General features: G+C 39.8%; 1 protein-coding gene across 1 annotated transcript in view; it reads left to right on the plus strand.

The window, feature by feature from the left end:
- The first annotated feature begins 2,805 nt into the window (after positions 1–2,805).
- LOC143876008 (uncharacterized) overlaps positions 2,806–14,561 on the plus strand; it is a 44,726-nt gene continuing 32,970 nt past the window's right edge. The window contains exon 1 of the mRNA XM_077377610.1: positions 2,806–3,243. Within this exon, the coding sequence (XP_077233725.1) occupies positions 3,085–3,243 (159 nt within the window). The 5' untranslated portion in view covers positions 2,806–3,084. The remainder of the gene's footprint in view (positions 3,244–14,561) is intronic.

The following is a 14,561-nucleotide window of genomic DNA, read 5'->3' on the forward strand; positions in this document are numbered from 1 at the left end:
CGTCGCTCGACCAAAACGTTACTCCCTTGGCCCATTCAATGGACCAAAGGAGTAAGGGGGTGTAATGATGGGACATAAATACGGCGTTGCCCTTAGATCTCGCCACGTGTCGTCCATGCACCAATAAAGCCTAACCATCATAAAGAAAGGCGTTGGGAAATGGCAAGACCACACGATCACGACGCGTGTCGCTCTCTCGCCGTCCAGGCCTCATCATCACAAGTTATGGAAGGAAATATCCGGCAAAGCCACGCGCGCCGGCGGAGCAGGAGAACACCCCAATCCTGCAAAGGAAGGTTTTCTCTCCAAAATGATGAAAAGGTCCGCGCGCCTCCCTTTAAAAGGGAGGGAAAGGAAGAAGAGAGGGATCCACGACGTCTTTTGAAAGACATCCTTTTTCTCAGCTCCCGCATAACAACCGGAAAAAGAGGCGAGGCAACAACAGAGGAGACTAGGAACTTGATCCTACTCTCCCTGCTAGTCCCCTCTGACCCACTCATCCGCACACCCAGAAAAGAACCCACGCCTTGGTCCTGGTAACCCTGATCAAACCCCCTTCCTCTTCTCGCTGTCCTTTATACTAATTGGTCGAAGGATCTGACTTGGGTGTCGAAGTGGTCACCCGGGACCCACCCCGGACCCCCTGACCCCCTTTGTTTGTGATTGCAGACCCCGAGGAGACCCTCTACCGACCGCACGATCGCAGACCCGGATTCAGACGCCATCACTCATGAGGAAGTGACCTGTGCTCACGAACAAATAGTAAGAAAACCACTTGGAGATTAGACTTTGGGGAGGCTCTTTGATGCTTAAATCAAAGCTGTCAACAGTAGTACGATCTCCGATGAGAACTTTAGACTAAAATGCAAAAGTGATTAAGTTGCATGCCTAGGAGATTTCGCTTCTATTTACAGGGAGTATTAGGGAGTTACTTGCCATTTGTTGGGCTCCTGCAATGTCTGCTCCTAATTGGTGCCACGTAGGGCTGCAACTCGAGCCGGGTTTTACCTGACCCGCATCGACCCGACCCGAAAATAGCTTGGGTTGGGTTCAGGTTTCATGGGTTTCGGGTCAAGCCGGGTTGAGCATTCAAAAGCCCGCATGAATCTCGGGTCGAGCCGGGTTTGAAGGGGCCCGACCCGACCCGACCCGAGTTACATAAGTTATAGTATGTACATTTTTTTCTATTGTTAGTTCAAAGTTAAAAGTGAAAACCCACGCACCCACTGTTATTGTGTAATTTCTCCTTCTATGAGTTGAGTTGATTCAAGTGTTTGATTCAGCATTGTTTGATTGTAATTACAACATTGTTTGATTACAGCATTGTTTGATTCAAGTGTAACATGAGTGTAATTACATCATTGTTTGATTCAAGTGTAATGTGAGTGTAATTTCTGCTTCTATGAGTTGAGTTGCCTTGCCAAACAAGAATTTTCCTTAAAAAATTGCGTCAACGTGAAAAAACCCGACCCGACACAAGATATTTCTCGGGTAGGGTTGGGTTCTCCAAAACCCGACCCGCCCGACCCGAGTTGCAGCCCACGTGTCCACTCTCAATTTGTGGCAAATTTTATCCTCTAACACTTTGCTTTTTATTAAAAAGGGAAAAATACAGATACACCCCCTCTAGTTTCTGACACATTCAACTCTAACCCTGACTTTCAAAACGTGACAAGTGCACCCCCTGAGGTTTTGTTAACGTGACAGAGTAGACGGCGAGGCGGAAATGACCAAAATGCCCTCATCTTCCTCAACTGAAAATTAGGGTTTTCAGACTTGAAAACTGAAAATTAGGATTTGATTCAAATCCTTGTTTATTTATTAACGTAAGCCCTCGATTTAGGAGTTTTGTTTGTCTTCATTCACACCATTATCATGATTTGCACATAAACCCTAATATTTTAGGGCTTTTTTTGTTTGTTTTTTTCAATATTTTTTTCTTGAAATGTGGGTTTGATGTAGCCATGGGGTGGGGTTTCATTGTCTGTGGTGGAGGTGGTGGCGGTGGCAGAAGATGGCGACGGCGGCGGTGGCCGGAGGTGTAACGACGACGGTGGGAAATGGCGTAACCCTAATCCCTCTGCAAATGAGGGCATTTCTGTCCTCAAAATATTAACCATGGTTAGTTTTAGTATTTCCGTCAGGTTAAACTGACGACCCGTTAAAAGTGGTCATACGCCTTATGATTCATACACATGGGCAGATTTAATATAACGATTCATAAAGAGTTATCTATCTCTTTGTATTGATGGTAAAATAGTAATTTGAATCAGCCACATCACCTAAAGTTGTTAAAGTTGGATCCTTGTTAGTGGATGACAGCTGGACGATCGCATATATCGAATAAAGCAGGAGCGGGGAAAGAACCAGTTAAAAGATGACACGTGGGAAATACACCGGAGAATTATGTATCATATTTTTCAGTATATAAAGGGTAGATCTCACTCATTTAAGGGGGAGATAAGAAAATTTTGTTTTCTTCTCTAACCTTCCTTCTACTGTAATTTTCTTAAAGAGCTTTGAATCTTGAATGAATTTGTTAGATTTCTAACAAGAAGAAAGATTTTCTCTATCTTTGTTGTGATCTTAAAGTAGAAATTTAACGATATCGTGTACTTGTCACGTTTTGAAACCTGAGGATGTGTACTTGTCAAGTTTTGAAAGTCAGGGTTAGAGATGAATGTGTAAGAAACTAGTGAGGGTGTAAATGTAATTTTCCGTATTAAAAATTAAAAATAAAATCTGAAGGTACAATAAAAAGTGGTGCAGTTCTCACCGTAAAAAAAAAGAAAAAAAAAAGAGGTGCAATTTTTGGCTAACACGCTCTCACCGACTCCTTGGAGAGGGAACGCGTGGGTCATATTTTCCGTGTCGTCTGACCCTTGCTCATTGATGATATATATACGAAATGATGATGACAATGGAGTCGGAAAAGGATCCCAAATAGATAGAGAGGCGAGTAACGCCCTCTCCCTTCTTCCCCAAACCCATAACCAAACCTCTCTCTCTCTAATCTCTATCTCTCTCAGCTGAATATTACTATTCATATATCTAGGGTTTTGAGCGAGAAAGAACAGATCTTTCATGGCCAAGAAAAGGAAATCCGATGCGACTCGTCTAGACGAAGTCGATCGGTCCATGTATACAACCTTCTGCAGTGCCGCGAATTCCCTCTCTCAGCTCTACACTCATGCCATGAATCAACAAAAGCTCGCTTTTCAAGCCGGAGAGAGACACGGATTGGTTCGTCCTTAATTTTTCCTTATTTTTTAGGGCTTTCTTAGATGGTTTATGCAATCTCTTTTATCGATTTTTTAGTTATGTTGTTTCTTTTGTTTTCGTTGCTAATCTTGTTGTTATATGGCTTAATTTTTAGGTTTTTATGGGCTAATGTCTTTTGTAACATGTCTATATTTGTCTGCATGTTTGTCCCAAACCATGACTGTATAATTTTTGGACCTTCTTCTTTGGATTTGATTCTTATTGTTGTGTTAATGGTGTTTGTGGTGGAGCCTTCTCTTAGAGAGATTATAAGAGCATAGTTTTGTATTTGTCTAGAATTTTTTATTGACTGCGCTGATGGTTTTTCTGGATCTTAATTAGGCCATGTCTGGACTGCAGGAATTTTCTTGAAAAGTTTGCAAAGATCAAATATTTCTAAATTTTCCTACTTGTTTTATACACAAAAAAGATAAGTTGAAGCAACCCTAATCAATTTTCATTTAGAGGGATCTTCAACTTATGATGATATCCCTCTAAATTAACCAGACTCATATCATTTCCCTCTAAATCATGTAAATAATTTTTTTCCCACTAGAAATGTTTTTCTTGCATTCCAAACAGGGCCCTTAGGAATGCGTTTTGAGGGGAGTGAACTGGTGAAGTATTTTTTTATATGAAATATGTGGGTCATTTTGGGACAAAATTATGTTAAGTAGTGCTTGTCTATAGAATTTCCAACTTAAGCTGGTGAATGGTCGTTAGATGAGATGAGATTCTTGTTAGTTAGGCATAAGACACGAGTAGATAATCATGTTAAAATGGAAACCAGTCGCTATAGAGCTACTGGTCAAGCGAGTAACAATTATCTCTTTGAACCGCGTTTTGCTTTCCTTATTGAAATTAGAGGGCTGCTAGCAAAATGGGATTTCATTTGGAAAATAAAGAAGAAATTCTATGTTGTGACACGTGTACAAGATGACAAGGAAGTGAGCACGAATCCCCATGGAATGCAAAAACCAATGTGGAAATGACCAAATCTTCGGTCCTTTCCTCTTTCGTCTTTATTTTATTTTTCCAAATGAAATCCTGTCTTGGAGGTGTTTTCCTTGAAATTAATGGAAGGCTCTTTTCTTTTTGTATATGAGATTAGACGAGTGCATACGAGCTTTTTTAATGGCAAGCCATTGGTCATTTCCATCATTCCCTAACGTTGGAGTCATTTTTTGGAATGTCCATTGACCCTTAATAGATCTACTTCTTTGTTTTCTAGCCTTCAAAGGTTGTGACTAAGCTTTTGACTTCTCACAACTTAATCTGAGTGAGGATTCTACATGATGCTCCCTGCTCCGGATTTCTATTGCCAAGCTGTCACCAACAAATGATGGCCCATTTTTTAGATTTACAAAGAGAATGACACTATATTTCCAATAAATCATCATGACACTCATTGCTCCCTGATCCGGATTTCTAATGCCAAGCTGTCACCGACAAATGCTGGCCTATTTTTCAGATTTACAAAGAGAATGATAAACTATACTTCCAATAAATCACCAAGACAAAGACTTTGGGCGCTCGTTTCAGCCCAAATAATGTGTTTCTTCATACTGCATAATTTTTTGGATGATGAGGATCTTTGCAACTCAATAAATCACCAATACAAAGACTTTGGGCGCTCATTTCAGCCCAAATAATGTGTTTCTTCAGACTACAAAAGTATTTGAATGATGAGGATCTTTGCAACCAAGGGGCTATCCCACGTACACATGATTTCTAGCTTTGTAGAGAGAAGATCATTTTTACCATCTGTGAACCCACCTATTATAGGTAGTTAGTGTGAACTCTAATATAATCATTGCTATCTTAACACTTGTCCTAAATTTATCGTCATAATAAATTCTAAATTCTTTATCCTAATCTCGTTTGGTCTTGCTTTGTGACACCCACTTTGCCTCAGCTTTTATATTTGATCTTGCTTAGTTCTTTTGCAACCAACACCTGTATTTCTTACTTGTTAGGGAACTAGTCTCCAACTAGGCACACAGATTCTTTTATTGGCCCAATTTCATTGTTCAACACGATATGATACTGTTACTGATACTAATTACTTTAGGGATACTTCTGTTGGTCCAAATAACTTTATTCCTTCAAAATATCTATCATGCTATTTGTTTTTCCTGCCATATATTTGAAACAATAGTTTTGAGTATAAGTCGTATAGATCCTATTTCAAATTTATTGTTTATTCCACGTTCTAAGTTAAATCTAGTTAAGTTTTATGGTACTTAATTTGTACATATCTTTTGCCTTATCCATGATACGTGATACCCATACTTGCATTTATGTACTAGATTTTCAAAAAATGCCAATTCGTATCTCCATTCCCTTGTTTGTATTCATATTCGTATCTGGGTGTCACAGGTTTCCAAGTGTGAGTTTTCATTGTTTTATATGTAACTTAAATCCATTTTTTAATCATCTTTGGCTTTTTCTTTGCATTTTAGTTCTTGTGAGTTTGCGACCTAACTATAAGAACTACTCATGAACATAGAGTTCTTAGATGAAATAAATCTTTATCAGAGTTTAAAGTAACAGATCTCCAATATGTATTCGACACCTCAAAGTCTGTTATATATCATGTTTCATATCCAGGGAAAATGTCACATCAGATGATTTAAGGCTCTGCCCAGAAATCTGCAACCTATCCACCTGCTCATCGATCACCTTTCCTATCTTCTTCCCATCTTAGAACTATCTATGGACCCATTCCAACCTTGTGCCAGCCACTTTTCCTTGACCCATTCTATTCAGATCGCTCTACCAGAGTCAATATCATATCATAGGCCACTTCTCCTTGATCATAAATTGGGCTCGTGGGGTTCATATCCCTATTTCGATTTGAACTTGGCATGGCTTGAGGAACCTTCGTTGCTCGACAAACTCAGGGAATGGTGGTTTCAAGCGGGAGGATCCAGTTCGGCTGCAGTAAAATTAGGTCAAAAACTCAGATTTATCAAGCCAAACTTAAAATATGGGCCAAGAAGTGTTTGGTGAGGTAGACAAAAGAAATGCAACAATTCTACATAACCTCAACAAGATTGAGGGCACCAATGAAGATAGAGAAATTAATCTGGATGAATCCATAGGGAGGTCCAAACTTCTAGAAAAGTACAATCGTACCATTCTTCAAGAAGAAATTGAAAAGGAAACTGAAATCCCGATCAAAATGGTTGAAAGGAGACAAGAATACAACATATTTTCATAGCATCGCTAGCGCTATAAGACGTAACAAAATTCATTCCCTGATGGTGAATGGAACTGGAGTTGACGATCGGTGGCACTATCACCATGGAAGTTTCCTCTATTTTGGAAAAAAAAATAAATTCTTCACAGGATCGATGACTTCCAACACCGGAGAACGTGCAGTTTGGGCAATTGGATGAGGAACTAATGTGGGGTTTGAGAGACCTCTTTTTTGGTAGGTAAGCTGGGATCGAACCTCCGACCTCTAGGTTTAAGAACAAAGCCTTAACCATTGAGCTAGAGGCTCAATCCCGTTTGAGAGACCTTTTTCCTCAAAAATGTCATTTTCTCTATGAAAAGATACAAAGCGCTTGGATGTGATGGTTTCTGTATAGCTTTCTATCAGGTTTGCTGGGAATGGATTAAAAAGGATATCATGAAAACTTTTGAATAATTTCACAGAGGTAGTAATTTAGGCAGATGCACACGAGCCACTTTCATCACCCTAATTTCCAAAGAGACGAAGCGGGAAGTCTGACCGACTTCCGTCCCATAAGTCTAGTTGGAAGGGTCTATGAGATCCTTGCCAAAGTGCTGGCTGACCAACTTCATGCAGTGTTGGGAGGCATAATGTCCAAAGCACAACACGTCTTATTGAAGGTAGACAAATCCCAGATGGATACCTTGGATGAGATCCGCACATATTCACGGATGACTCAAATCAGGTCCACATGTACCTCCCCGATAATTCGAATAAGGTCCATATATCCTCACTGATAACTCGGATGGGGTCCACTGATACAACTTGGATGAGGTCCACTCATAGACGAAAATTAGTGAGCCCAAATAAAAAACCGATAAAGGTGTAGAAATACAAAACAGAAGTCAAGATTTTGACCTCTTTTAGCAAGGTGTTACGAAGGGAAAGAATGGTAGTAATAGACCAGATTCACCTATGTCATTCCTATCTCAGAAATAGTAATGATTTCAAGGTACAATAGAAAAATAGGCTGCAAAACGAAAGCACATACAATAGCTTTTACAGGATCCCATATAAAGCATGTTGCGAAGAAACATGAAGTTCTCAAGAAATCCGGCAGACAAAGCCCTAGGAAATGCTACTACCTCACCCTTCTCTTCATTCTTCTACCCACCGAAAGGGTTTACTTCGGTTTTACATCAAGGACGACTCTGTTGAAGGGAGGTCAGTGCAATTTTATTGAAAAAGATGTAGCCAAAATAACATATTTATTTGAATACCATTTACTTAAGATACTACATGTAAATAAGGGAATATCCCCCATTTGAATCCAATAAAAATACTCCCAAATCAAAATTTCAAAAGAATAGAAATTTAAATTTCTAGTTCAAGTATAAAATCCTGTTTTTAAGGTTGGTCAAATTTTTTTAACTTTTATATGCCAAAGTATTTTTCAAAATTTAAAAGCTCATAAATTTAACTGTATAAAAACTTAGATCTAAAAGTCCCGGAAGGAGACTTTTTTAGTTGCTGATCAGTACACTGGCAAAAGTTTTCTTAGTACATGTTTCCTTACATAATATGACCTCTTTGGTCAAGGGAATGACTATATCCTGTTGATTTTTTTTATTGAATGGTGAAAGGATATCATTAATGAAAAACGAGACTGAAAGAGTCCCAGAAATACAACAAATAAAAAGAAAAGAACTAGAAACTGATGAATAAAGAACAATAATAATCAAATCTAGGAGGAAGAAAATAAAAAAGCTCTAAGCTCTCCCTTGAAACTCCTTGTCTTGACAATCTGTCCGCCTCCCCATTAGAGATCGCGGTACATGGACAAAAGAGACTGAAGCCGACCTCAATCTATCCCGAATCTCGTCAAAAATGCCACAGATCTCCAAGGAACTGTGTGAGGATCTCTAAGCCACTTGGTATTGTTAAGAGAATCCCCTTCAATAACAATCTTGTTTAGATCCACATTGAGGAGCATTTTAATTCCTTGGTGGACAGCCCGTATTTCCGCCTCGTTAGCATCTGCTACCCCAATTGGCCCGCTGAATGCCCATAGAACTCCTCCTTCATTCCGCAATAAACCTCCAATTCCGGAGGGTCCCAGATTTCCAATACTAGAACCATCAAAATTTAGTTTCAATAATCCATGGGCCGGCGGTATCCAAGCTTGTATAATTTTGGGTTCAATGCTAGAAGCGCCACAAACTTTCTTCTAGCCATGCCATAAATCGTAAGCCGATACAAATATGAAGCTTTCTAGAGACAAGGTTGCCAGAGCGGGAATCGAAAGCGGGAATTGAAATGGGAATCGGAAGCAGGAATCGAAGGCTCCCGAGATTAGGGGTGTTCGTTCGGTTATAACCGAACCGAATAGACCAAAATTTGATAACTGAAATAATTTCGGTTATCAAATTTCGATAACTGAAACCGAACCGATTAAAAATTCGGTTATTCGGTTATAACCGAATTGTGGGAGAAAAAGAGGGAAAAATGTATAATCTCGGTTTGGATCGGAGGGCTAGGGTCATCCAATCAAAATGATTTTTTGAGCACAACCTAATTAAGTTGTGATCAATCAAATGGACGGTTTCGATCATCCTACGGAGTGCCCGTATAGCACTTTTTTTTGAAAAAATAATGTTTTTTATCATAATTTCAGTTATTCGGTTAACTGATTTTTTTTTTTGAGATAACCGAACCTGAACCCGAACCCGAATAACCGAATTTCCAAAAAAAAAAAAACCAGAAACCGAACCGAAAAGGAAAAAAACCGAACCGAATAATGAACACCCATACCCGAGATGGCCAAAAGTGGGAATCGTGAAGTCGCCGGGAGTCGCTAGGGAGTGGGGAATCTCCAGTGAATCTCCGGAGAGTCATCGAAAAATCGCTTGGGAATCGCGTTTCACATGAGTGGGAATCGCTTTCCCACGATTCCGAATCAGGATTCCCAATTTTGGGGAGATTCCCCAGTTCACGTTACGATCCCTGCTTACTTGGTTTTTATCATGATATTTTAAAGAGGAATTGAGCTCCTTTAGCAAAGCCCTTGAAAGTTCTTGCGTTTCGTTCTTTCCAAAGAACCCATATTGTAGGAAAAAAGGAAACATTCCATAGAATTTTGCCTTTTCTTTTTCATGGTGCTATTGCCCAACTAACTTTCCACTACTTCTACAAACTTCTCTGGAAACACCCAATCTAATCCCAAACCTGGATAGTAGTCTTCCCCATACCTCTCTAGCCATCTTACAGTGAACTAGGAGATGGTCTATTGACTCACCTGACTCCAAGCATAATGCGCAATGATCGTTAAGCAACATATTCCTTTCTCTAAGGAAGTGAATGGTTTGGATTCTCTCAAGATAAGCTGGCCAACCAAATAAGCATACCCTCGGCGGTGCTTTCATGTCTCACACTTTGGCTACTTTGGAGGGATCGATGCAGGGTAGAAGCTTGTGGTAAAAGGATTTAACCGAGAATTCCCTATCCGAGTTCCAGGCCCTTATTCTTTTGTCAACACCATCTAATTTGATGTAGCATTGTTCCAACGACATCAGAAGTCTTCCCACCATTTCTAGTTCCCTGTCAAAGAAGTTCATTCTGAAAGGAAACCATATCACCCTGTTGTTTCTTAGACTAAAACACTCTTTCACCATTACATTCGAACTTGCGGCCAAAGCAAACAACCGAGGAAATATCTCTTTCAAAGGGGTATCTGTACACCATTTGTTCCACCAAAACCACACTATGTCTCCATAATATACTCTAAATATAATCCGTTCCAAGAATTGAATTTAGCTTCAAAACACATAACATCCCTTCATATTGTTTTACCTTTTTTCCTGAACATATCGTCCGACCGCCAATGACCCTTGTATGCACCATACTTCGAGCCAACGACTTTAGCCCACAGCTGCAATTGCTCCTCTCCAAATCTCCAAAACCACTTACCAAGCAGTGCTTGATTTGTCTCCCTTATTCTTTTGATGCCAAGACCACCAGCCTTGATGGGTTTACAAACGTCTTCCCAACTTACCAATGGAATACCTTTCTTATCATTTGCCCCACCCCATAAAAATCGTCCTTGTTTTTTCTCCAATCTCAGAATAATCCTCATAGGACATTTAAACCCAGAGAGCCGATAGATGTGTATATTCGCCAATACTGCCTTAATCAAGGTAAGTCGATCTCCTTTGGAGAGTAAATTCCTTTTCCAAGTATCCAGCCTCTTCTCCACTCTTTCTACTATGGGTTCCCAACTTTCTTTTTTTGGAGTTCTGACACCCAAAGGAAGACCCAGGTAGGTCGATGGGAATAAATCCACTTCACAACCCATCACACATGCCAAGCCACTCAACTCTTCAAGCATAATGTTAATGCCAAAAGCTTTTGATTTATGAAAGTTTGTTCTTTGGCCGGTGTGGATCCCGGACAGGCAGAGGGCGGTTCGTGTTGCCTCATTGCCTCCACGCACGTCTCCTCATACTCGGGTGTGGTGGTGGTGTTTTGGTGTATTGTTCTCTCTTGTTCCCTTTTTGGTCAATGGTGTGTTTATGTTTGCGTTTCCTGTGAAATCGGGATAAGGATCCGAATTTCATGGGAAAAGAGAGGTTTTCAGAGTCGTCGCCTAGGTTAGGGCCTAGGACCCATGATCTGTATTTCTAATGATCGATGTTGCCGGCTTAGGCCCCTGATTAACTCTATTTTCGGCATGGTCTTAACAGAAATTTGCGTAAGGGGTATTGTAACATGAGGGGAAGGTGTTAGGCACCCCTCATGCCTGGGAAACCCGGTCTCTTGACTTGAATTGGTGGATGCTAGGAAAATTATAGCAAAATTGATCTTAAACTCTCTTTTACGATTAAGCTTATTCCCAAGTTGAATTTTAAACAGAAGGAAGGGTAGAAAAAGTAAGGAAAGTGGGTCTTTTGCTTATTATTGAAATATGAATACGTAAAGCAGTAAAGAAAGTGAGTAAAATGAAAGAAAGCTCTTTCGGCATGGGGATTGGATTTATTTTATGAAGAAAAGAAAATGGTTTTCTTTAATTCAATCCTTGACGGACAGTAATGCTGAAAAGATTGAGATTGTCCCTAAATCTACTTCTTAGGCGTAAGCCCTTTTGAACAAGTCAAATGAGCACCTAGAAGCGGAGGCGATCTCAACCTAATCGATTACCAAAGGCAAAGAGTGAGAATTAAAGAAAAAGTCTTTTATGAGGGAGATAAAGGGTTCTTTTTTATTAAGAAAAAAGGAGGAACAATGCATCCCTTGATTAACAATAAATGGGTCTCTTTAACCTAGTATGTTTGTAGATACCACCACCAAAAGTATTGAGATAGACGGCGCAACACTTTGCTGTCAAGCACCGAGAATGACGGTCTATCATTAATAAGATTGTTTGTTGCGTACCAAAAACTGGATTTAAGGAAATTACCTTTGTTTAGGCTTTATATACAATGAAGGGAAGTTCTTTAATCTAGTGTGTTTATAAACAACAACAGTAAAATGATTGAGATAGATGTCACTACGGATTCTGGATACCGGGGGGCGGGGGTATCGTGGCCCATGCTTCTCCGTATCACTGTTGAATACTGAAAATGGTCTATCGTTAATCATATTGTTAGTCAGATTGTTTGTTGCGTACAAATAACCGGATTTAAAGAAGTAGCCTTTGTTTGTGACTTTATTTACATTAAAGAGAACTTCTTTAATCTATTGTGTTTATAAACAACAAAACTAAAATGATTGAAGTAGACGGCACAACACTTCGGTGTCAAGCACCTAGAAGGACGGTCTATCTTTAATTAAATTGTTTGTTGCGTACAAATAACTAGATTTAAGGAAGTAGCCTTTGTTTAAGACTTTACTTACGACGAAGGAAACTTCTTTAATCTAGTGTGTTTATAAACAACCACACTAAAATGATTGAGATAGATGTTACTGCGGATTCCGGATATCGGGGGGCGGGGGCATCGCAGCCCATGCTTCTCTGTATCACTGTTGAATACCGAAAATGACGGTCTATCTTTAATCAGATTGTTTGTTGCGTATAAATAACCGGATGTAAGGAAGTAGCCTTTGTTTAAGACTTTATTTACAATCAAAGGGAATTTCTTTAATCTAGTGTGTTCATAGACAAAGACAAATGATTAAGATAGACGTCACTGTGGATATCAGGGGTGGGGGGTGGGGGGCATCGCGGCCCATGCTCCCTCTTATCACTGTAAATATCGAGATGGACGGTCTATCTTTAATCAGATTGTTTGATGCTTATAAATACCCGGATGTAAGGGAGTAGCCTTTGTTTAAGACTTTATTTGCAATGAAGGGAACTTCTTTAATCTAGTGTGTTTATAAACAACATTAAAATGATTGAGATAGATGGCACACCACTTTGCTGTCAAGCACGTAGAAGGACATCTTATCTTTAATCAGAATGTTTGTTGTGTACAAATAACCGGATTTAAGATTTTTTTTTTTAATTTAAAAAAAATAACCGGATTTAAGGAAGTAGCCTTTGTTTAAGACTTTATTTATAATGAAGGGAGCTTCTTTAATCTAGTGTGTTTATAAACAACAACACTAAAATGATTGGGATAGACGGCACAACACTTCGCTATCAAGCACGTAAAATGATGATCTATCTTTAATCATACAAATAACTGGATTTAAGAAAGTAGTCTTTGTTTAAGACTTTGCTTAAAATTGAGGAAATTAATATAGTGTGTTTATAAAGAACAACACTAAAATGATTGAGATAGACGTTACTGCGGATATCCGCCGGGGGGGTGGGCATTACTTCCCCGTATCACTGTCAAATACCGAGAAGGACTGTCTATCTTTAATCCGATTGTTTGTTGGGTATAATTAACCGGATGTAAGGAAGTAGCCGTGTTTAGGACTTTGTTTACTACGTAGGGAACTTTAATCTGGTGTGTATAAACAACAATACTAAAATGATTGAGATAGACGGGCACAACACTTCACTGTCAAGCACCTAGAGTGGCGGTCTATCTTTAATCAGATTGTTTTTTCCGTACAAATAACTCGATTTGAGGAAGTAGCCTTTGTTTAAGACTTTATTACATTAAGGGGAAAGGAGGGGATTTATGCTACGGGTTTGGGCCAGAGGATCCCCTGACCCTACAGCTACCCACAACCCGTTTTTGTGAAAGAAAGTGCAAAAACCTATAAAAGTGCCTAGTTTAGGGTCGGTGCTACTCTAAATCAAATTCGGCAGAACTCCAACGTTCGGTGGTATATTGAGGGAATTTAGGTAGAGCTTCTATACCAAGTGACACGGTAGAAGAGATTTCAGCAGAAACTAGTTCTAGAAATCTCCTCGCACTTTCTCTCTTTCTCTAGGGTTTTCAAAAACCAAAAGGGAAAGGGGTGTAAATACCAAAGCGGGAGGGGTGCTAAAGACTAAATGGGGTACTAACCAAAAAAGGGGGGGTACTAATGCTAAAGGGTGTACTAACCTAAAGGGGGGTGTAAAAACCAGAGCAAAAGCAAGAGGGGACGAGGAGTGAGAAATGAGGGAGGGGTGAGCCTCCTTTTATAGACTTTTGAATGGCGTGGCATCATGCATGACATCGTGTATGATGTCATGCAGGGGAAGTGGGCCCCACCAAAAGTGGATTTTGGTTATTGTATTTGAGGTTTTGAGGCACCGGAAATGGGTTTCGGATTTTCGGGAGTGGTTTTCTAGCTGTCGGGATGATTGCCGGTTCCGAAAAAGTTGTTTTGGTGTCCAAAGTAATCCCCAGTTGCTGAAAAATGGTCTCGGACAGTGAAAAAGTAACGTTTGGTAGTTACTCTATGGTTTCTGGTGACCAAAACACGGTTAATTGCTCTGGGTTGCCAGTAAATGGTTTCTGATTTCTAATGAAATGTCTTTGGTAGCCAAATGTGATCTTTGGTTCCTAAGGAGTATTTCTTGCTAACCGAGGGTGGTTTCTGGTTCCCAAAAATGGTTTCTGGTGACCAAAAGTGGTTTTCGGGTCCTGGAAATGGGTTCCGGGTTCCCGGTTTTTGTTCTGGTTTCTTGGTTGCTTGACTAGTGATCTTTGGCTTTAGGAAGGTTGTACCCGGTAGCAAA

This window comes from Tasmannia lanceolata, unplaced genomic scaffold, assembly GCF_043159265.1.
Source record: "Tasmannia lanceolata isolate RefF3 unplaced genomic scaffold, GAP_Taslan_0.1 ptg000004l, whole genome shotgun sequence".
NCBI lineage: Eukaryota > Viridiplantae > Streptophyta > Magnoliopsida > Canellales > Winteraceae > Tasmannia > Tasmannia lanceolata.